The sequence below is a fragment of the Dicentrarchus labrax genome, unplaced genomic scaffold, assembly GCF_905237075.1.
Source record: "Dicentrarchus labrax unplaced genomic scaffold, dlabrax2021, whole genome shotgun sequence".
NCBI classification, from domain to species: Eukaryota; Metazoa; Chordata; class Actinopteri; family Moronidae; genus Dicentrarchus; species Dicentrarchus labrax.
In genome coordinates this window covers 2330685-2355788 of record NW_026136716.1, presented here as the reverse complement: position 1 = coordinate 2355788, position 25104 = coordinate 2330685, and the positions used below count along the sequence as shown (strand labels likewise).

Below are 25104 nucleotides of genomic sequence, written 5' to 3'. Positions count from 1 at the left end.
TGATTGGCTCTTTGACCCTCGTCAATAACCTGATTGAGTCACCTGATCAGTCTTTATTTACTTTATTCTTTATTTACTTTAGAACTTTATTGATCCTTGTTTATCATTAACTCGTTGTTGTTGTTGATAAATAAACTGATTATATTATTATTGATTATTGATTATTGAAGCAGCACTTTACAGTCGGTCGGGACGAGGTGCTGATCTGAGATCAGATCCACGCTGTCTCTATTTGTTATTGTGCAACAAACAACAAACAAACAAAGAGCTCAGAGGGTTTTATAACCTTTATTAAATATTGATCTGTGAACAAACATGTGAACGGAAGCAGCGTAAATAAAACTGAAGAGGAGACAGACAGACAGACAGACAGACAGGCAGGCAGACAGACAGACAGACAGACAGGCAGACAGCGGAGCTGTAGCTCGGGAACACTTCAGATCCATATTGCTGATTTCATCGTTTCTGTTGCTGACTCTTTAGATATTATATAAATTATAAATTATATATTATATATAATATAAATTATAAATTATATATTATATATAATATAAATTATAAATTATATATTATATATAATATAAATTATATATTATATATTATATATAATATAAATTATATATTATATATAATTTACATTATATATAATATATAATTTATATATTATAAATAATATTATTTATAAGTTATATGATATATATTGTGCTTCTGATCCCAACCTGTTGTTGTTGTTCTGTCTGTACACAAACACACAAACACATCTGGAGAAACTGAACATCTGCACAACCGTTCAGGTAGAGAGATTACCACCATAAAGCTGCTGTTGGGTTTTTAATCATAACTCCTGTGATACGCTCGAGTCAACAACCTCGATGGAACATAAACAAACAGAGACAAACATAAACAATCAGAAACAAACAGAAACAATCAGAAACAAACAGAAACAATCAGAAACAAACAGAAACAATCAGAAACAAACAGAAACAAACAGAAACAAACAGAAACAAACAGAAACAATCAGAAACAAACAGAAACAATCAGAAACAATCAGAAACAAACAGAAACAAACAGAAACAATCAGAAACAATCAGAAACAATCAGAAACAAACAGAAACAAACAGAAACAAACAGAAACAATCTTTAGTGGAGAACTTTCATCTTAAAGAACATAAAAGTGCAAAAGTTCAGACATGTTGCTTTAAAAAAAGACAGAAGCTATAAATAATAAACAATAATCAATAATAATAAACGAGTTTGTAAGATTGGATCTTATGTTGGTAAAACGGGACAAACAGAAACAACTCGTCTACTTTTCACTGTCGAAGTGGTTGTAGTGTTAATGTTGTTGTTAAAGCTCGGCTGTGGAACATTCAGGAGGAATTAATAATGTGTATAATCAATAATAATAATAATAATAATAATAATAATAATAACAACAATCTATGAGAATATAAACTGAACCTTTCTTTCAGACGTTGTGTTTTACAGGAACTGGAGCTGCTGTCTGTCTCACACTCAACTTCTGTTTATGATCCCGAGACAAACAACCTGAACTCGGACTCACAATAACATCAAACAAACATCGATCATTCAGACGTAAAGATTCTGGTTGGGTAAAAACAAAAACAGCTTTTCAATAAGACTTTAACTCACATTCACCTTTAAAGGTTGAATATCTTAAATAAACACTAATTATTGTATCATTGACACTTTCTTTGTTTCGGTGCTCGACTACAGAACTACGACTTTACACCTGTACGTATTTACACTGAGTTATCCTCGTCTCAGTACACACACACACACACACACACACACACACACACACACACACACACACACACACACACACACACACACACTGAAGTGTTTGGGGAAGATACATTCCACCATGTTGTGACGATGACGACGTGAGGAAGGAGGAAGGTTTTTAACCGCCTGCTAGACACCTTCCTGTTTTCAGCTTTTCAGAATAAAAACAAACAATTTAAAGTAAATGACCAGCTGCAGCTGAATTTACCCAGCATTCAACTGGTGGCTGGTTGTTTCCTACAAAGCTGATGACGAAATACAGAAGGAGAAATAAAAGGAAAATATTTTCCCCACTCAAAGTACATTAATATAGAAAACATCCAACAACATCTACTAACAGGACGAGGAGCTTTTACACTGGAGGGACGGTGGAGGTGACCTACGCTGTCTCTAACCGCCTCCACTCTACGATTGTTGTCTGGGTTGAATTAACTCTTTTAAATGTGACTGTTTTCCTTTCTGATCGTCCTGATTTGACTCCTTTTCCCCCTCAGAGCGCTCCGCCCGCGTTCATTGGACACTCGACCATCCAGCTTCCTTTCTCCTCCTCCGTTTCCCCTCACAGCATCCCGTCCAGGTTCTTCTCTGCGTTCTGTTTGTCGGTGCCGGTGTCCTGATGGCTGTACTTGGTGTGGTGATCGCGGAGGATGGTCACCACGTCGTGGTGGCCGAAGTGGACCGCTTCGTCCATCGGTGTGTTTCCCCACCTGCAGCGGAGGGCGCGGTCAGAACGGGGATCATTACAACAATAAAAACAATAAACACAATAAAAACAATAAACACAAAAGACATAAAGAAATTAAAACTGCTGGACGTTGGGTTTAATTAATGTCACCATTGATTACATTTCTGAACGCATATAGAAGTCTGACCTGTCTTTGGGAACCGGGTTGACTTTACAGGCCTCCAGCAGGAAGCGAACCACCTCGCCGTGTCCTGAAACACACACACACACACACACACACACACACACACACACACACACACACATCAGCTCCACAAACACACTGATCAGAACGTTAACGATGATGATCTCGAGTGTTTTTACCTTCAGCAGCCGCCACGTGCAGCGCCGTCCTGGAGTCGTAGTCCCTCTGCTCCATGTCCATGGAGGACAACGCAAACCTGGACGAGTAATCGACAAACGTTAAACATCGACTCAGGAAACTTTCCTTTAGTGCAATAACAAAAACTGTCTCCACAAAGAGGACGAAGCTAACAGCTGGAAGAAACACTCCGAGTGCTAACAGACAACGAGCTTTAAGACGTCAGCGTGCCGGTTGTGATTCTTAAACCTGAACATTTAAAGAGTCGGTTTACCTCCTCAGGGCTGAGACGTCTCCAGTGTAAGCAGCAAACAGCAGATTGATCACCGACTTCACCTGAAACACAACAACAAACACATGAAAGCTGAGAGCAAGAAAAAAAAGAAAATCTTGTCACACGTTAGAATCTGGTTTTAAGAAAATAAATCTAACTTTGTCTTAATAAGACATTAAAGCTAATACTGAGCTCCATTTAACCAGCAACAACAATAGTTTGTATAATATCCCAGCAGAGGAACCAGATTATTGTCATTATTTAAGAATAAATTCACAACATTAAATGACAAAAATCAGAAAAAGTGAGAGAAACGATTTCCTTATAAACTACCAGTGGGACATATATTAAGTTTTAGATGTGACGTCACAACAAAACTAAATCAAGAGTCGAGTGGTGCACAATGTTATTGTTATGATGTTATCTTCCACCAGATGGCGCTGTGCATTAAAACGTACACCAAGGTCAACCAACATCCAGGCCACTGAGGACACACGGGAGGAAGTGACGCAGACGATCTGAAAAATGTGACGTTTTAGACTAAAAATAAACCTCAACAAGGATGTAAGAAGAGAAGGGGAACATGTGGATGTCGCACGTTACAGACTTTAACGAGGGGGGGGGTTGTAGGAGGAAGAGGAGGAGGTGAAGCTGATGAAGGGGAACATTGCTGGGACTCACCCTCTGGTCTCCTCCCTCCCTGCGAGGATCCAGTTTCTTAGCAAAGTGTCTCAGGTTGTCGTAGTTGTGGAAGTTACAGAGAGAAACCAGGTCCTGGAAGAAGAGAATAAAAGGATCTATCCACATCAACCCTGAGCAGTTCGCACAAACACTAAGCAAAATGTAAACACTTGTTGTTCTTCTGGGATCAACGGAGGATCTTTAGGCTTCAGTCTGCTGCTTAAACCCAACAAAACCCCCAAAGGCGGCACTCCGGGCTCCGGGGAACCGGCTCAGTACCACTGCTGGATGCTTAGAACTACAATATGTAAAGAGGAAAGTTACCGTGCAGAACTGGATGCCTCTGACGCTGTTACCCAGCTTGTCGAGGGGAGGAGACCAACACATGATGCCCATGACGTTTGGAACAACCAGCAGAATCCCGCCAGCGACGCCAGATTTAGCCGGCAGACCGACCTGAAACAGAAGCAGGACGTCACATTGACGCCAAAAACTCTTATTGTTGCAGAGGAGCGGTGTGAGCGTTGGTGAGCGAGATACTGACGTGGAAAGCGAACTGTCCGGAGAAGTCGTACATGCCGCAGGAATGCATCAGACTCAGAGTGTCTCGCACCGCCTCGGGGCTCAGCACGCGCTCTCCTGTGATTGGACAGAAGCCGCCATTGGCCAGAGTCGCCGCCATGACGCTGGCGCTCTCACAGGTCACCTCGATGGAGCACAACTGATGGGGGGGGATAAACAAAAGGTTTATTATGCTACTTTCCCACAGCACATAGAGATGAGAGTTATTTATTGTTGTTTTACTTTGTTTGAAACGTCTTTAAGTTGAGTTTTTCATCATAAAACGGAGTTGTTTTTGTTTACGATCAGACACATGAATCAAATTAAATGATACATAAATATTGATTCCAGTATGATGACACATGAACATTAAACTGTTTTAGACCTTTTTCAGTAAAACCTAAATTAGAATCATTGTTTCCCTGATCTTTCCAAGACTTATTTTATGAATCTCATAATAAAAACACATTTATTCCACATTTTTCTAGACTCCATTTACCTGGAAGTAGAAGTCGAGGATGGAGGTCATGTCCGTCCCTTCTGGAAAACACTGAAAGAACAACAACTCTGTCAACACACGTCTACTAACACACACCTTCATCATAATCTGTACGCAGCAAAGAAACATTGTGTATGTACAGAGCGTAGCAGCAGACGTACTGAAGGAGCATGAATGGAAATATATAAAACTTTACCTTCTTCTCTTTCAGGTAGTAACCGATGGCAAAGTTCCTGTCTCCAGACTCTCGCTCCGACTGGAAACTGGGACGAGCAGAGAAGGACGGGTTTGTTCTTTAAACACCATGACTCAGCTGACTCAGTGATACAGATCTGTCCTTCACGTTCATATTCATTGTATATAATGAAGCACTGAAACATCAACGTGTGTCCTCTGTATATTTCTGTAGTGATGTTGTACTCACGTGGCGTTGCTGAAGCCAACGTACTCGTTTCCTGCTAGTTTGTTCATGAAGTTCATGACCTGCAGAGCACAGCAGCATGTTTACAGTAAACAATCCACTAATACAACTAATTAAAATGTAAAACCTAAAGCGCTAAACCTTCAATAACTGACTGTTTATTTATATTAAATGATATATATGTCAACATGAAAGACATATCATAGACCAATAATAAAAATAATTGTAAGTTGAAGCCTTAAAAGGACCAGTGTGTAGGATTCAGTGGCCTCTAGTGGTGAAGCTGCAGACTGCAACCACTTTAACACAGCTCATCTACTTTCATCTACAGTCAGTGTTTGATTTGTCTGTTCTGGACTTCTGTAGAAATTCTGTACATAAAAACACTCAGGTGATTATACACTGATAAAAATAGGAATAGATCCTCCGAAGTGTTACACACAAAACTTTAAAACACTTAAAAACAACACAGCAATACTCACATAATCAAATTTTTCCGCGTTGCTTGCCCCTTGCTGAAACACAAACAGAACAATCACAGTGTTAAATTTGTATCCTGTCATCTTAAATTGTACATCCAACTGCCACTGACACTAAAAGCTACCCATGTCATGACATTAGCACGACTATGTATGATCCATACCTCTATGAGATTAAACTATGACAGGAAAACAGTTTACATCACTACGGTTTTCAAATCAAAAGTTGAGCTTATCAGTTATGTGACCAATCAAACCAATCGATGGATTAAGATTAGAGGTGGGAGACTAGCTGGAGATGGAGGAGGTGAAATAAAACAGTTAATCCACTCAGAAGTTTCTGGTTTTGTAAAAGAACAGAAAACACTATCATGGAAAGTATCAAAGAAAAACTTGTATTTACTTATTTAACTAAACTGGTTCCATCCAGATCAATAACTACAGAGTGACGTTAGCTGTGGCTGATAGAGGTGCAGCTATTGATCAGTGAGTCTACGAGTGTGTTTATGTGGAGTGTGTTTGTTGTAAAAGCCGTGGAAGGTGAGTTAGTTTTACTTTACGGTGCATTCACACTGCGAGTCACATGACGTCTTAAAGGGACACTCCGGCGATTTCAAGTCAATTTGCCTCTGTCACATTAAGACCAGCCTGTCTGTAGTCTGTCTGTAGCCTGTCTGTAGCCTGTTTGTAGTCTGTCTGTAGCCTGTCTATAGTCTGTCTGTAGTCTGTCTGTAGCCTGTCTGTAGTCTGTCTGTAGTCTGTCTGTAGCCTGTCTGTAGCCTGTCTATATGTATGACAATATAACCCTGATGATGTCATTGTGACGTCATAAAGCCAGTATAAGGTCAGGGTGAATTATGTCCATTGATCAGTCAGTATTTAGGCTCATTTGACAGGTAACTTGCAGTGTGAATATACTTTATTATCAACCACTGTGGCTGCCAGGAAAGAAACTGAAGCTCGAGTTAAGAGGGGCCCTAATAACTTCTTATGAATTCCTTTGTTTGTCTTACAGCTGCATTTAGGTTCTAAGCCCATGTGTTGGTGAAATAATAACCTTTCTACTTAAGTTGACAAGAACTGAATTAAAGAGCAACTTTTGTATTTTTCAACCTGGACTTTAAGTTCCTGTGTTTTGTGTTAAAGTGACAACAAGCTTTAAACTGGGTCCAGTATTGAGTGAGAGCGCTGCAGCCTGCATCAATCTCTAGTTTCAGTCTTCTTCCATACAGCATGATGTTCATTTAGTAACTGATGGTCCCATTTAGAGTAAAACAGACCATAAAGCAGGGTATGCTTTAGGGCGGGGCTACCTTGTGATTGACAGCTCATTCTCAGTGAGTCCTTCCAGCTCAACGCACCAAACTCAAGAATCAAGATTCTGTTACTGCGTCGACTATTTCTCTTATATTCTGCCTGTATTGTACATTCACAGCCCTTTATCTATATATATATTTAGAGCCTATATTACCTTTAAACTATTGTTGTCCTGTGCAATTATATTTATGTCTACATGGTGTCACTAACTGCTCCATATTAATTACATCTGTATGTAAAAAGGTGTATATAGAAATAACTCTATTACATCAACAATTATATCTTATCTCACCTCAAATCTGTTAACAAACGTATTCTATTAATTAATAATATTATTAATATCAACTGATGATTTATCATTTATAATAATATGAATTCATTAATTAATATATGTCCCATTATAATGGATGTAGACTGTAGTCTGCAGCGTTCCCACTCAGTACTGGAGCCACTTTAAAACTTGTTTATGAGTCACTTTGACACAGAAACATGGGAAAATAAAGTCTAAAAAATACCAAAGCTTCCCTTTCAGAGGGTCCCTAGTGACTCAAATGGATGACTGATAAAGACAAAGAAAATAAGTTTTAATCTAAAAATTAAAAACATACAAATCAAAAACAAAGAGGCCCTTCTCTACAGAAGAATGGAGTATGATATAAAACCAGTGTTTGAGTTGAGCCATAGCTGTACTGTTTATAATCCAGACGTATAAACAGTGTTGGAGAATGCAGGTGACAAGTATAAAAGCAACACATTCATAAACAGCCATGTGAAGGCTAAAAGCGTCTCACAAGTCCAGACAAAAGAGGGGGAAAAACAATTAAAAAGGAAAAATTACCAACGTCATTGACCTGTTGCAGTGGTCATAATTTCCCAAAGATCCTAATGCTGTAAAATATGTAACAACACATAAAACCACACAACGAGCCTTGAAAAGGTACATTGCAAATGAGTGTAGATCTAGATTCAGAGAGAGCAGAGAGGAGGGGGGACACGCATGCACAGAGTCCCTGATAGAAACTGCTTTTAATACTCGGATCAATGGATACGATAGATTCAACTTTCAGCTACAGAAATCTCAACAGTGATTGGTTGGGATTCAGAGGGAGAGTGGGATTGGTTGAACCGTTTTCATATCATACGGGAATGATGGACAGAATCACTGTAAACAATCAGTGATCAATACAAATGTGTTCAAATGTATTTACTTCTCATTCCCATATGATGTGAACACAAAAAAAAAGGACGCTGGATGAATCCTCTACTCATCCACGTGTGCACAGCTGGCGTCATGTAAAAGAAAATAAAAATACACAACAGCTATTCTGAGCCTTTCTTGTTTTTGGATTTGGGTTTTAATATGCTTGTTAACATACCTGAGTTCTCTTACAGCTGAATTATGTGTTAGGAGCAGTTAAAAGGCTGATCAGGCTACAAGCTAAACTCTGCTTTGGTTTTACTCTTGAACTCAATTTGACCAGAGAACAATGATAACCTTTCAACTAGCTGACAGTTAGAGCAGACAAACAGTATATTTTTAGATTGTTGAGGATGTGGGTGAGGAAGTTTGTTTATTTACTAAAAAGCTATATTGCTGTTTTCAGCCTCTCAAACATGGAGATTTCCAGCTTCTCTTCGTTTTATATTAATAACTGAACACCTTTAGGTTTCGAGACACTTAAAGACATCAACAAAAAATTAATCACTTAATCTAGGAAGTAATCTACAGATTATTCGATAATCATTAGTGTGTTGTTCTCCTGGTTTAATTCCTACAACACCCACCAGACATGAATAAAATGCTGCTGCTACAATGCCCAACATCAGACAGTTGTAAATATGACTTCTTCACTCTGAGCAACATAATTAAACAGTCCACAGAGGTCTTTGTTTGTTTGTTTTTTGGCCAATTTTCTCGATAGGATTTCTATAATTTCCCCACAAAAGGGGCAATGAAGACAAGTTCTGCTTGGACTGCAACTTTTATTTGTCTTTTACTATATATATTATTTTCAATGTACCTTATTAGCACTAGATACTAACTCACTAAAATTACAGTAGATCAGCTTTCGGACTACAGTTTGACATCCAGGGAAGTTTTTCATTAAACAGCAGCTAGATTAACAGTACGCAGGAGAGTTATAACACTTCCTGTGGATCTCACTGGATACATGTGTAATTAAGCTGCTCGTCATTCTACTGGGAAACCTTCATGATCCTCACTAGCCGCTTCAGGAGGGGCGGGTCAGAGTCCCAGAGTTTTAATTTTTTAATTTAAATCAGCAGGTGGTGCTCTTGTGTTTCGAACCGCTCCCTGTATGTCTAAAGGTCGGATGGGGATATTTAACGAAACACTCAGGTGGCAGAGCAGTTTCTCTGATTAAAGATGGTAATGTAGCTGAGCTGAGCTGACTGGTCTCCATCTACGCCCACTCTGTGTGTGTGTGTGTGTGTGTGTGTGTGTGTGTGTGTGTGTGTGTGTGTGTGCAGGATGTCTGAGGGATTCTGCTTTCAACCAAATCCCCTTTCAGCATGATTATCTATAACCTTAATCTCCCTGTATACAGTAATCTGGCAGAAACATGTTCTCCAGACGATTATAATTTTATTTCATACAATTTCTATTTGGATAAAACTTTGTCTGACTTTCTTGCTGCAATTAGGAATTAATTCAGAATTCAGCTGTGAAGTAACATCTCTGAAACTGTAGTTAGCTCTGCCAGCCCTGACATAAAAATAAACCCCCCACTATCTGGAATATACATTTCAACAATAGAAAATGACACATTTTAGGATTTTAACCACCTGAAACAAACTCTTTAATCACCGACAGTATACGTGTCAAAAAACAGTCATGTAGCCCAATTTATTCTTTTGTATCAGTTTCCAAAATAAATGTACTTAATAATTAATGAAAGGGAATATAAATGGAGCTTACCTTAATGAGGGAGGTACAGACGATAGCGCCGGCATTAACCATGGGGTTGTGTGGTTTATCTGTAGGATGGAAAATAAATAAATAAATAAATAAAGTTTTTTGCCTTTTACTAATAAGTGAAAGAGCAGAGAGACAACAGACTGGATAACCAGTAACTTGGAATACACATGAACTTAAAAATAACACATTTATACAAACAATAAAATAAAAAAAGACATTTGGGAACACTTAACGGCTGGAGGTCACAACATAACGAGGTAGGTAACCACGCAATATTGACACTAAAACACACAGCGTGCAGTGATACACCACTTCCTCTCTGTGTTTTAATCTTCTTATGCAACGGGCCAGGACAATGTTTAAAAAAATAAATCTAAGCTGGTATATTTCCGCTGCCGGCGAGTCCTTTGCTCTGTTAGATAACAACAAAGAGAGGAAACCTGGAAACGTTCTCACGCCAGTTTCCCTTCAAAAACACACAATTTTCACAGAACCTGATGTCTGGACTTGATGTAATGTCTGCTGACAGCGGCTGCACAGGATGAACCAACAATTCACACTTCAGTTCAACATTTTCACACAGAAAACTGACTGATACTGCATTTTTAACGAGGTTAAATTACCTCTAAACTGGAAAGTCTACTTTCCGCATAATCATATCACAATGAAAAAAGGATTTTCCTGGATTTAAATGAAATTTGAAAACCTGCAGACCTCTGGGAAACTTTGGTTAAACTCTGCATAAAATCTACGAGAGACATTTACTTTTTAAGACTCTCATTGTGTTTTTTAACAGAGCCACGGGCCAGCAGCTTGCTGTATTTCCATGTAATGGATGTACACACACTCTGTTTCCTTCTGCTGTGCTGCTGCAACCTCCCATTAACTATTTATGACAGCTCCATAGCAACCAGGCCTTAAGATGGATCCTCTTACAGCGAATGTGTGGAGAGAAAGTTCAACCACAGCTGGCTGAGTCACTTCACAAACACAGAGGCGTAGGTGAGTGTGTGTGATCAGGGTTGTTTCCTCACCTTCCTCGTTGAGGAAGAGCTTGTTGAATCGCAGACCGCTGGGCTCTTTGCCGATGAAGCGGTGCACATACTCTGTGCCGTGGTCGTGAACGGCGATGGCGTATTTTAGCGGCTTAACACAGGACTGAAGACAGAAAGGGACCTTGGTGTCGCCGACAGTGTGCCTGAGGAAGAGACAGATATTTGTTTACACACACCTTTTTTCTTCCCAACGACCAGGATTCTTGTTTTTCACCTCTCTTCTCATTTTTTCTGTCTGTGCTGTTTAAGTGAATCAGTTTGGATTTCTGTGCAGATTCCCACCACAGTGAAGAATCTGTAGCTACAAAATTAACATTTCAGTTGTACCTCTGTCCATCAACGGTGCACAGGGCGACGGCCCACAAGTCTGGGCTGAAGCGGGCCAGCTGGGGAATATAGTCAGCCACCTATAGCATCACATAACACACAAAGGATATAAACACAAACGTTTTATTATACTCCTTATTTAGAACAACTTTTTGAGTGCTTTGTTTTCTGTGCAGAAAGTTTTATCTTTCCAACAGCCCTCGCTCACCTGCCCTCCAGACATGTTTTTGGCGTTTTCATAGAGCTCATCGATGTGGGCGCTAAAGGACTGGAAGTCTGGGATGACAAACTTCTTCCTGAAGGCCTGGGTGAGCAGAACGATGTTGCTCTGGACACATCTAAGACAAGAGAAAAGAGAGACAGTTTAGGCCTCCAGTTAGCCTATAACCATGACTCAGGGGAGCTGTCTTTCCTGGTGAAGAAGGAAGTAACAATCAGATCAAAGAACCTTTAAACTTAGATCTGAAGATATAGATGCAGAAAACTTCAGTTAACTGAAGGGAAGAGTTTACTCATTGAGTGTCCTCTGTCTCCCTGGTTACCGTGGAGAGGGAGGAAGGGGGTCTTAACCAAATTGTAATTGTCAGAAGACAAAAGGTTGACCAAGTTCTGTCCCTTGTTGGCTCTGGACAGGTGATTATTACCACGTGTTTGATGGTCAAATGCCTGACAAGGCTTAACTGTAAGCCTTTACATAAAACTAATCATCACACTGGCTTCAGACCTTCAGTGTCATAAATCTTACGAGCTGAACTGGTTTCACGCACCAGCTGCCACTGTGAGACATCTGCTACTGCACTTACATGTCATGTAATTAGTAGTGTTGTCTTTGTGGAACCTGTCTGTATTGCTGTTTCAGTGCCTTTATTTCCAGGCTACAATCTCCTGCTGACTTTTCTAAACCAGCTCTCTCCAGCTTGATGAGCTCATTGGGAGGATTTCTGCACCTTTGTTTAACCAAACTGTAACCTCAGATTCCCAAAATACACTTACATTGCACCTTCTCTGGTCCAAGTTTGTTTTAAACTGTTGTCTTTACTCCACCAATCTTTGTCCCAAATGTTGTCCTGATCCTTTTTTTATCTGAGCGATTAAGAACCACAGATAGTAAACACACGACTCGACACAATAAGGCAGCGAGGTGGAAGCTGCGGCTCTCTGGTAGCACAGAGATTTGTGCCTCAGCTATCTCACTGCATCAAACCTTCTCTAATCCCTATAGCAGGGATCCCTGCAAAGAAAACACACACTACGCTCACGTGTTTCCCTCTGTGAGCCTGAGCTCTATAAATAAGCCTGGGGAGCGGAAGTGATGGATCCCAGCCAGGAGAGGCGGCGCTGGGGTCTGTTCGGTGAGGATTCAGCTCCCCGCAGAGCTGTCATATGTCCTGACTCCCCACGCTGCCGCGTCCCAAGCTGTCACCAAGTTCTGTCTCAGCATCGTTTCCTCTGGGGGGTCAAACAGCAGTGGTGCTACTGTACCGGGATGGGGGGTTAATGTTATTTTTTCCCACACCCATCCTGGTTTTGTTTCCACTTGTGGTTTTCACAGCAGCTTATGGGGCTAAAAATGTTCTTTGATTACTATATAGATACAATTCACACTGCGCTACTTAGTGTCTTAGTGTTAAACATATCCCCCCACTCCTGTGTTTCTGATATGTAAATCTTTACACATCAGAATCTGTTTACACGTCCCGGGGAGTACTACTGCATATGTGACAAAAGCTTAAAGCCCTGAATGTGTCCAGAGGGAGCAGCCTGAAGTCTGATGGATGTCAGCTTCGTTGGAGGCTGAGGACTACAAGTTTGAAAAAGAGAAAAACAAAAGTGGAGTTCTCCAGGGTACATTAACCGCTAGTAGCATAACACGACCGCATTGTCTGCGTGAGTAAAGAGTACAATGCTAAATAAATGGAGAGTTGTTGAAGCAGGTTTCTAACTAACACAGGTTCCTTCTTGAATTTTGACTCATGTTTGATTATTCATTCATCCACAAGAGTTTTATAACAACAAGGGCCGATCTGACCTTTGATGGGGGCTAGTAAAAGGTCACTCTGTGAGCTGCATTATATCACTTGTTTCATCTCCAGTGTCACTGCATAATGAAGCAGAAATACTTCAAACTATCTTTTATCAACTCTATCACAAACACCACTGATCTATCTTTTAATAATGTGTTAATTTCTCCAAGTTATGGTCAGAAGATGTGTGTTGTGTTGACTTCTATTAAAGATAAACTGATTCACAGTTATTTCCAGCACTCTTGAATCCTGCTGAAAACCTCAAGATGCCGATGACGTGCAAACTGAGGACTGATGAATAATTAACAACGTGCAGTCACCCTTTAAAGCTGCAGTGAAGTGCAGCAGACTCTGACCAGCATTAATAATTCTTCTAACAGACTCTGATGAAACATTGATGCTGATAATAAAGGTAGAACAGCAAGCGGGATTCTATTATAATACACACAATATTTTTAGCCCACGATAACATAAGTTTGGATTTGTGAGACCAAGAGTCGAAGTCCCCAAAAAACACATTTTCCTTTTATGTAATCTTTAAGCTACACTCTCGTTCTTTCCAGTGTATCTTGCACATAAAAATGACTAAACAATTGCAGATTTTAGAACAATCTTCTCTCATTAAAATCAATATTGATCTTTTATTATATTTAAGTATTAATCCAGAAAAGACTTCTTGCAAGACAACAAAAATATTTTAAAACTCTGTGACTGAGATCTAAGACTAATATTGCAAAACAAAATCTTCTTGGTTACAAAAATAAGGGTTCTATAAAACCTACTTTTTGAAGAGGTGTCGGTCCAGTGCTCCATCAGAGGTCGTCTTCAAAGTCACCTTCAGCATCTCCATACATTCTTTCAGCCGAGGGTCTCCCGTGCGAAGCCCCGTGGCTTTAAGAGCCTGTCGAGAGAGGGTGAACATCATGATTAGGACAGCCTGACATTAAATCAATAACGCTACGAGCCGTGAACTGAGGCTCCTGAAGAGCCTAACAAGAGGAGTTATCCTGCTCATAATTCAACCAGGGAGACATCTACAAGGAGCACTGCTGCTTCACTGCCTACCTCTATAGTCTACTTGCCATAAATCATACAGTATAGGCCCATTTTTTGGTTTATATTTGTAAATCTTGCAGAAACTGGTTTGAATCTGGTCATTTCAAACATAAATCCTCTGCCATGTTTCCTGACTCACTGTGGTGAATTTGTGTGCAGGGATTTTTTCCTGGCCCTCTGCGATGGTGTAGAAGAGCAGGTCCTCCAGACTGGGCAGGATGCCTGCCTTTCTTCTCCTGCAGGAAAGCAAAAGAAACACACACAGACAGAAAAGTGAGAAAAATAACTCCACTGTGAGGCCTGCTGAGGTGGAAACATGGAGGGGAAACTGCAGCAGAGGGAGGAGAAAAAAGCTTTTTGACTGCAAGGAGAAGCTGTGAGTAGCAACTGTAATACTGCATTGGAAACATTACCTTACACTGACCTTAGTTCAGTATTATAACCTGTGGAAACAGCTTGTACTGTACATATATTTTTCCATAGGCTAACATGCTGCCATAAGGCCATTGTAATGTAAACTGTTTATCATCTACTTTGCTAGAAAACCAGCCAGGAATGTCACATGTAAGCTAACAAAGCAACTCTAAACATAGATTTTATACTTTAATCCCAAACCCACTGACCCCAAATGAAACTCCCTTTGAGGAATTTATATTTGCTAGAAGAGACGCTGCCTTACAGGCCTCTTCGTCCACGCTGTGTGTGAGCGGGCAGTGTCACAATCTGTGAATTGTGATGACTGCGTCTAAATGTTTCAGCTGTGACGGGGAAGTTGGCCAAAGCCCCTGGCACATTACTACCATGTTGTTCAGTGGCTGAGAAACGACCAGCAGCCTCCTACTGAATGACAGTAAGGTCTGCATTTTGGTTGTTATTAATAATTCATATTCCTGATATAGGTGGTGAAATATCTGATCAGAGAATATAAAAATACAACTAAGAATCTGACCAAGCTTTCTGGAAACTTCCATACTCGACACAGACAGAAATGTTGCTGAGTTGAGGTTCGCTGTGAGTCCTACACTAACATGTTTACAGTCCTCTTATTGTGCACGATTGGCCACTTCAATGATCTTCAGGATGTACTTCTATCGCACAGTGAGATGAAGGGCTGCTTGACTCACATTTCAACCACTTTCTACATTTCCTGAACCGCTGAATGTGTTCTCCATTCTTTGTACTGCAATAACTTTTGTCCCCCTTGGCAATCTTTGTATTAAATAAACGTAATCTTTACAGTGTCTGCTGAATTGTACGTGGTAATACGGCCTGGCTGGTATTCTAAGCAGCGCTTCCACACCAAGTCGACTCTGGGAGGAAAGTTAGTAAGTAGCGTGTCAGGAGGCAGACGGGGCGACCAGCTCACAGCAGGCTCTCTGCTATGATTCATATCAACACCAAATTGGATTTGTGCAAAGCTCTGGGTGCCCAGTCGCACTTTGTCCTGCATTGCATCATGGGGCACTGGCCTGTGTGCTAGGAGAGGATGTCTGAAGGTAAAGCTTTAGTTGGCAGGTGGCTCCTTGCAGCAGCCAACCAGATATAAAGCTGAGTTTGCACCCTTGGAGACATGAGAGCAGAAATCTACATTTCAGACTGAGCATCAGCAGGGTTTCCTCTGGATTTATTCGGTAGCAGTGAGCTATCAGGAATCTGTAAAGAGCCAAATTTGCTATTTAAGAAGTCAATGGGTTTTGGGGTTTTCATACAAATTGTCAAATAAAGGACATTAATCAACTTTTAAACTGTGCTCAGTGCATAATTTTAATAAAACCACAACAGAATCTTATATAAATTTGGTCATTTTGAGATGTGTGTGCTATTTTTCCATCTATTTTTACTGTGTGTTCAAACAAGAGGAGCTTAATCTATATTTTTCTTACTGTCAACAAATCCCATGAATAGACCAAAACCAAAACAACAATGTGTTAGCTGTTAGAGTGAATTGGGGACTATTTTCAGTGGCGGATAAACACACATTTGGTGCTCTTGTGAGTATCTGTGGCAGTAGGATGGTGTATAAGTGAACCACAGTGTGTGTGTTCATGGTAATGAATGAACAACAGTGTGGTCCTGTCATTGATATGTTTTTCATAGATTTTAGAAAATATAGCTGTGTGGCACTGAGGAAGAAGATCAAGCTTTGGAGACACACAGAATACGTGTTAGTAGATACATTCATTGTTGGTTTTGGTCTTTTCATGGGATTTGTTAATAGTAAGAGAAATATAGAATATCACCCGTCTTGAATGTGTTTTAAACCTATCATCCACATTTCTCCTGGACCGATCTCCTGCAGAATGATACAGAGGAAACACTGGGACCAAGTCTCTGACCTATCGTTGAGACCTCATTACCAATACTGACAGTTCCACTCAGAGTCGGAAGGCAGAAATTCTGACAAAACGGCAAATCTAGCCATGGAAACATATACGAATGCAAACAAAATAAATTCTTGGCAAGCTGCAATATCACGTATTTAACTGTAATTTATTAAACTACCATACTTTACTTTACCGTTGAAACTATGTTGTGTTTTAGTGCCATCGAATGCTAAAAATTGTGTCTGTCTTTTGAGAGTTTAGTCTATATTAAATTTAAATTCTGACTTTAATGGTCGTCAGATGAGCTTTCTGAAAGTAGGAAATCTGAATTGTCGACTTTGCGACTCATGTGTGGAACTTCTCATTACTTCTCATGCACTCTGGATAATCAAGTTGTTGCGTCCTTATATAACCTGCAACTTTTTCATTGATTGTTAGCGTACTTTGAGCTCATTAATGAAGGTTGATGCCTGCTGGTGAGGAAGGAATACACATCAGAGAGTGTGTGTGGGGAGGTAGGGAGGGAGGGAGGGAAGGAGGGAAGGAAGGAGGGAAGGAGGTAGGGAAGAAGGGAGGGATGGAGGTGAAGTAGAAGGGAGGGGATTCAAGCGCAGCCGCTGAGAGGGAGTGAGGTAATTTCAAAGGTAACAGCAGTTATTGGCTTTCAGCAGAAAACCTCTACTTCTACAAGAAAACAGATAAAAAAAACACTAAAACTAAAATAAAAAGTAGAAACATACTTACAAATGCAAAGCAAGCAGATCAACAACAGGGAGAGAATGTGCAGAGGGAATAATACTGAATTAGTAACAGAAAATGGCATTTAAAGTACAGTATGAACACATCAGACCATTGCAACAATAAGCATTAATATAATATAATATAAAATGTAAATACATACTGCTAACACTGTACACAGATATTCAGATTATTCACTGAAGTTTAAAGGGTAGTTCTGGTATTTTGAAGTGGTCGGAGGTCAGTAAGCCTCCAGTTTGACAAGCAGACAGGAGTCCCGGCACAGACGTTATCACAGCCACATTAAAAAAAAAAAGGTCCACCGAAAAAATGTATTGAGCATTGCATTGCCGGGAGTCCTGTCTGACCACCAGCTACTGTAGATAATACACTGACTATGGGTAAGTACCTCAAACAACCGCACTTCAAAATACCAGAAATAGCCCTTTAAGTGCTTTACACACAAATATGAATACTGGCATAAATCATGAAGAAGAAGAACAGAGATTAATGAATGGAAAGCACTGGACTGGTGAATATGTCACAAACATGAAGGAAATCACATTATTTGATGAATCAAAGAATCATAATATTCACATAATACTGAATCAACAACAAGAAGCTTGTTAAGTATCTAAAAATAGTAAAGTTGCTGCAGTAAGGGAAGATCTCATTAGGAGTTAATGACTGCAAACACTGAAACACACTTAAACACAGCGACCCTGAATAATTCTTCTGTTTAATTGAGAACTAACTTGAAGCACCCAGTGACGCCCACTCAGCATTAAAGAAAATACTTTATTCTAACATGTATGAAATAGTTTTATGTAACATTCTTGTTTAGTTAATGAGGCCTGTGAGAGCTTTCACCTCTGGGAGCAGCATCACCACCGGGTCAGAGGAGGCCACTGGAACATCTGGACCAGGCAGGATAGTCTCATTAATACACTTCAGCTGCTCTCATTAGCGCTCTCGCTTGCCTCTCTCAATGTTTTAGAGGTCAGCTGTGATTCAACGCACACAGTTTGTCCAGAAATGTTAGAACAACTCTTTGTAATAGATAGATCCACTGTGGATTGAGCTGCACACAAAGGCTTTTTTATCTCCATCACAGAGAAACTAAAGCTGATCAAAGAGCCAGCAGTGGTTAGTCTTCAGACCAGTGAAGTCAATTTGTTCCCAGACTTCTACATGAACCTGTGGCAGTAAACACAACACACAGGCCTACTGACCCGTGCAATGCTAGCAGCTCACTAGATATTTATGGCTAGCAAAGGGTTACAACAACAAGCTTCAAGCCGTTTAAGTTAAGTGTTAAATCCACAGGCTGCAGGTCTTTTGTGTTGTGTTGTATGTGTTTAAAGAGGAACTTAAACATGTGTTTGAGCTATAAACTAAATGATATGACCTATGAAACACATCAGTGCTGGTGTTGATAGGGATTACCTGCTAATTGTGTTAAATAATGAACATCGCAAGGCCAATGCTGACAAAGAGTCGACCATTTGGGACTACTTTACGTCAGAAAATGTATCTTTAAAACTGTTAACGCCCTCTAATCAGAGGAGGGACACAGAGAGTCTGACAGCAGCCGGCTGTTCCTGCTACACGGCTGTGGTCAGTCTGTGACTTCGGTCGGTGTCGAGGCTCCACGAACTCTGCAGGTCTCTGATGCATTTTTAAATTCACTCAGAGGAAAAGGGAGCTGGAAGAATTGAGAGGTGTAGTTACACTTTAACCTATTAACTATATCTATAATGATTAGCCCACAATTTCACTATAGGTATGCAAAGCTGCAGGGGCCATTCATTCCTCTCATGTAATCTACTTGAAAACCATTTTGTCCACTGAAGAGATCAATAGACGCTGTGGCTGCAGCAGCATCGCAGTATATCTGCAGCTGAGCGGACAGCTGGTCCTGAGGACGCTGACAGCAGACTGGAGGTCGTACTCACACCCCACTGACGTCTCCTATCTGGTGTCAATTTAGAGTTTATAATGCAAATATAACCATGTATGAGTATTAAAGTATCCTGGGACTTGACGGGCATTTTACCCTACTTTCTGACTTTTTAAAGACAAAATAACTTGAATACAACTCAGCGTGTAGGAGAAACTATGGTGGCTGTGAAAAACACAAAAGGCAAAAGGTTTGTCTGTTCTGGCGTTATTTAATTTGACTGACACACTGAGGAGGTCTGCAACTGGAGAGAGTCGTCTGTAGTGTCCCGCGGTATTTATTCGACCCGATCGATGGCGCTGGTTTCACGGCCTCACAGATGTAATGACAAATTGGTGTGGAGGGTGGAGGCAGACATTAAAGCGGGAGCGTTGAGAGGCGGCGCAGCACAAATCAATCTGTGCGAGTGACTCATCTGCTCCTGGAGGCCCTGACAACTGCTGGGCAGCACGCCAGCATCCAGGCTTTGGTGCAAAAAACATGGAAAAATGACGTGGGCGGGATAAGCTCCCCCTGCATTACAAACATTTTTAACCCCTTATTAGCTCATGAGCACAGCCTCAGGACCCTCATAACCAGACTGGAGCTGAGGCTGAACGCTGTCAGGGCACCAGGGACTTCAAACAACCCGTCACGGTTATTATATTAAATTGATTTATTCATGTTGTACTGGCCTGATTTACTGACATTTAACCCTGGTTATTCGTTATGTCTGGCACCATAGTCTGGTGGCTGTGTCACCGTGGACGACGGTGGCTGAGTCACCGTGGACGACGACGGTGCGATCATAGGATAACCTGTTGATTATGTTTTTAATTAGTTGATTAACAGTTTAGTCTAATAATGTATATTTCCCTGAGCCCATAATAATGTCTCTGTCGCTACAAGTGAACTTTAAGCTCCATTGTACATTTGTATATAGTTGATGTTAACAATGTATTTAATATTCTAGTAATTTAAAGCTACTTATCTGCATCTGTGACACTTCAATTTCCCCATGTGGAATCAGTAAAGTTATTATTATCTTATCTTGCGGGCTGCACCTAACAATTAGTTTAATTGTCGAAATGAGCAGTAGGAAGTAGAGAGTTTTTGACACTTTTGCTTAAAAAAACAAATTATTTGATCATTAAAATCTAATCTGAAGGGAGGATACAGGCTGGTATCTATTATTAAATGTATTATGTAGAATTAATTTGATGTGCAACACGGCGAACATTTAAAATAGTGGCAGATTAACTGTCTGTTGATCGCCTGCGTGTTTCAGCTCAGTCCAAACCCAAAGACACCAAATTTAGTATGATATAACAGAAAAGCAGCAAATCAACTATCCAACATCACAGCCTTTACCATTCAGGCCAAAGACTAAATGCCTCAGCAGGGTTTCTTATTAATGTTAAACATTTCAGGTTTTTGGTTTGTTATGTTGCTGTTGATAAGAGTCCACATGATAAGATGACTCAGTGATAACGAACAGCCAAACTGATCTTCAACAGCAGACAAAGTGTTCTCCTGCTTACTTACTGTGCTTCATTCTGCATGAAGCTAAACGTACATGGTGATGATTCCTCAAACACTACGTGTGAATGTTTAACAGAACAAGTCCAGGCTTCACTAAAACTGAAATTAGCCTCCAGGGGAAACAAGATGTCGCTGACAACCAGTCAGCTGAGCAAAGTGACTGCCTAAACATGGCCGACTGCTTAAGCAAATTGTCCGTGAATGGAAACAAATGGGACAACGTTGGCCTTCAGGGGCGATGAGGCATTTTATTACCATGGAAACTCTCTGAGGGGAGGATAGGGGCTGGTGTGGTGGCTGGTGTCACAGCTGCTCCGAATGTTCAGCAAGAAAAACGATTACGTAGCCTTCACTGTCTGTGCAACATGGGAAAAACTGACACTAACAGTCACTTTATTGACTGCCAAGGCAAACTGGTAACTTGTGCACTGCCACTATCTTCATTAACATCGGCCTGACTGTTACAGCAAAGTGAAGACAGTCCAGCGTTGTCACTACAGCTAATGTTAATAGATCTCCACTGTCTATAATATATTGTTATCAGCTTATTAAACAAGATAAATGTAAGAATTCTAGCTTGACTGTTAAATATCTGCTTTGAGGAAGATGAAGCAGGCCTTCTGCAGCGTGCGGCGCCCGAGTAAACACTCCAGTGTTTGCAGAGGGGAAGAGGAAGTATCACGTTCCAGCCACATTTACATCTCATTAAAATAAAACACACTTTAGGCTGGATGCTGCTGGCATACAAATACAACCTCAGACCAACCAGGGACCATGACATCATCAATGATCTGTAGTACCTGTCAGTAGCGTGTTGGATATTTGGTTTTAAATGTTACGCTGTCAAACAGTAGAAACAACCAAAGCTGTTGAGTGAGATATTGAGTAAAGCGGCCGATACGCAGACGGCATATCAGGACAGAAACAAGCAACTATTTTGGTGATGGATTAATCATTTAGGTCCTTTTTCAGGCAAAAATGCCAAATATTATTTGTATGTGAGGCTTTAGTGATTTTCTCTCTCTTATAGGAGAGTAAAACACTAACGGAGCAACCTGAAGAACCATGTTGGGCATTTCAGTCTAACAGGCAATAAAAAGCACTTAAACATCATATGTCAACTAATGACACTCGCTGGATGGAAGTTATCAGTTTGTTATTGCAGAATATTTCTCTAATTTTGTTTACTGATTATTTGTTTTAGTCATAAAAATAACATACTTGCTGATTACATTGACACAAATGCTCCAACTTTCTTACTTTCTGCTGTTTCACATGAAAATAAATAAAATACTTCATTTAAATTTAAAGACTTTACTTTGTGTTCAAGTAACATGATTCAACAATGTATTAATTGTTAGCTCAGGGACGAACTGATATATGCACTTAAAGATTTACAACAATAAATACGTTGAGCCTCATGATGAAATAATGACAGTTAAGTGAATGATCATCCCCTAAAATGTTTACTTGAACAATACTTTACATTTTTTGTGGCGACTGGCGATCTAGACTCATTTAGAAATGTTACTAGAGCAGGAGCATGTATGAATAGAGGAGCTATTAAATAGATTCAATGTGTGCAAACAAATTAGTGCCCTGCGTGTCCTTCACTGGCACACGGGTAAAGCCCATAATATACCCAAATACAAGATGTTAGGTTAGTCTTTCCTAACTCTTAAGATGACTCGTCCATGTTGGCATTTCACTTGGTGCTGTGACGTAACTCCTCCACTCCCGGGCAATCGGATCGTCAGTGATCTAAAACAACCATGATTGGATGACCGACCCTATTTTTTGACTATCTAGTGGTTACGTCTTCTTCCTGTGCATCACGGGACAAACGTAGACAAGGTGACGACACTTTATGGGGCAAAGCAAATACACAGCAGTTTGGGATTTGTTTAAGCTTTCACTTAACTGTAAAACATGATGCAGCACTTTTCTGTTGAAGGCAATGTGCTGTACAAACGTTCACCATGCCAAAAAAACAAAGTGGATCATTGTCTTAATTGTTGTCAGTGGGTTTTAAGTGGAATTAGGGAGGCCTTATCAACCCGTGGCGGTGGCGTTATGGTGTTTTTGGCCATTAAATGCTTTTAACCTTCATCCAATCTATCGCCAAGAGGACTCTCATCCTCACTTCTCTCTCACGTCTGCACTCACTAATTCTCCCTGTTGAACCTCTGTCAGACACACTCAATTACAGCCGTATCTGCTCAACTAACAACACCGCAAATAATCACTGATGACGACAATGTAACGTCAATAGAGGTCTCTACTTCATTCTACCTATCAGACGTGTGTCTTGTTCATAAAGTGAACCAAAAATACACTTTTAGTGTTAGTATTAGCCGACTTTATCAAACAACTGCAGCTTCTGTGATTTGACTTATTGACATTGCATTAATCTGATACACCAATGTGATGTAATCTTAATTAGTATCATTGGTAACACCTGTGTATACTCTACTATCTTCTATTTTCATATCAAAATGGCTGCTGTGAAAAAGGTCTATAAGAATAACAACTACTCAGTTGCATTCCTAGATCCAGTGATGACTGACCTTCATAAGACATTGAGTTGACGCTTGGTCTGTCTGCTAAATCAAACTGCCACATTTACCTTGTTGTAGTTATAATGTCATTTTCAAAGGCAAGAGGAGCAGGTAACAGCTTAATGCCTCAGTGGGTTTAACATGCTGGGCTGTCGGATGAAAGCTGTATCTTCTGCCTGCTGCTGGTCACGACATCTGACTGGATGCACACGACATGCTTCCATTTTCGGACATATGGTACTTTGAGGCGCTTATTTCACATTTTGCTGCATTAAAGTTTGATCACATGGCCTTCTCTTACAGGCAGTCAATAACTTTAAAACACGGTTTTGAATAATATTGTAACTAATGATGACTAAAAATAATATACACAGCTACTTAGGGCTAACCGGTTGCTAGCTACCGGTGCGCACTCAGCTGTAGACCCCCAATGCCGAACTGCGTTGTAAAGATATACTACTGAACATAGATCTTGATTATAAACGTAGAAAATACAACACAAATTAAGACATTTCAGTCATAATGTCGTATTACGACCTATTATTCAATCCGGCTTCTATTCTGTCTGTAAATACAAACTTATTCCAATAAAAAATAAACTTTAAGGAATGGTTTCCAGGTGTCATCACAGCCGTCCATCGCTGATTATCGCTACAATAAATCGCCACTTTTTCCTATGAAGTTCGGTGTGGAGAGGAGCTAACGGCTACCCTCTTCCCACAGAGCACAGTTAACGTTACTCACTTCTCTGTTGCGGAGTCCTTGGAGGTTTCATTCTGGCCGTCACCTTTGGAGCAAAAGCCTCTCACTCCGTGCCTTCTGGCGAGGTGCGGCGGAGCTCTCCACCCGGCGAAAGCCCTCCCTCTGCCCGGCGACCTCCCATCCAACCGGGCGGTGCTGAAGCGGGCGGAGGTTGCAGGTGCCGCTTTAACACCGACTCTACCTGTCAACGGACGCTTCAGCTGGGTTTGAAATAACTCCTTGAGCGCTACCGTTGACCGAAAATGTAACATTTCAATCCCGTCGAGAAGAGTAATGGATGGTGTAACTACAGAAAGACCGAGTGGAGGAATGAGGAGACCTACGGAGCGCAGTGTCCGGTGAGAGCGTCGGTTTCCTCGGTACAGTAACGGTTTTCCCGGTGACTCAACAACGGGAAAATTTCCTCAGTGGGACTCAACCTACCCTTCACGCCTCAAGAGTTCTGATTGGACCATGGTATCACATACCTGCACCTGATTGGCCAAGAGGGCTGTCAATCATCGGAACGGTGTCGCCTACTGCGTTGAGCTGCTGTCGGTCTCCATCACTTTCGTCACTTAGTGAACATTTTAAAGCGATTATGGATTAATACTTACTTTTAAACTATTTAAAATGAGTTTTCCACTTAATACCAGCTTAAATAAGACAGTCAGAAACTGTAGTATAGGACAGATCACTACTGACTGAGTTCCAGTTAATAACTACACTATTATAGTGGATAGAAAATAATCTAATATACGAATGTTTAGGGGCT

The 25104-nt window shown here is 40.5% G+C and overlaps 1 protein-coding gene across 2 annotated transcripts; it reads right to left on the bottom strand.

Annotated features, from left to right (window-relative positions):
* Window positions 1-269: 269 nt before the first annotated feature.
* LOC127378678 (glutaminase kidney isoform, mitochondrial) lies at window positions 270-24755 on the bottom strand. 2 transcript variants are annotated; one of them, XM_051427805.1, is made up of 18 exons: window positions 24333-24755; window positions 14627-14723; window positions 14214-14332; window positions 11616-11745; window positions 11408-11487; window positions 11060-11223; window positions 10026-10084; window positions 5774-5806; window positions 5295-5353; window positions 5067-5133; window positions 4871-4921; window positions 4355-4531; window positions 4135-4266; window positions 3811-3903; window positions 3130-3191; window positions 2858-2934; window positions 2682-2745; window positions 270-2516 (listed from the first exon to the last, which is right to left on the bottom strand). In XM_051427805.1, the coding sequence occupies exons 1-18, from the start codon at window positions 24599-24601 to the stop codon at window positions 2369-2371; spliced, it is 1881 nt and encodes a 626-aa protein (XP_051283765.1). In that variant the 5' UTR covers window positions 24602-24755; the 3' UTR covers window positions 270-2368. The 2 variants fall into 2 exon arrangements, with proteins under 2 accessions (XP_051283765.1, XP_051283766.1); XM_051427806.1 differs by having other exon boundaries at window positions 14627-14717.
* Between the last annotated feature and the right edge of the window lie 349 nt (window positions 24756-25104).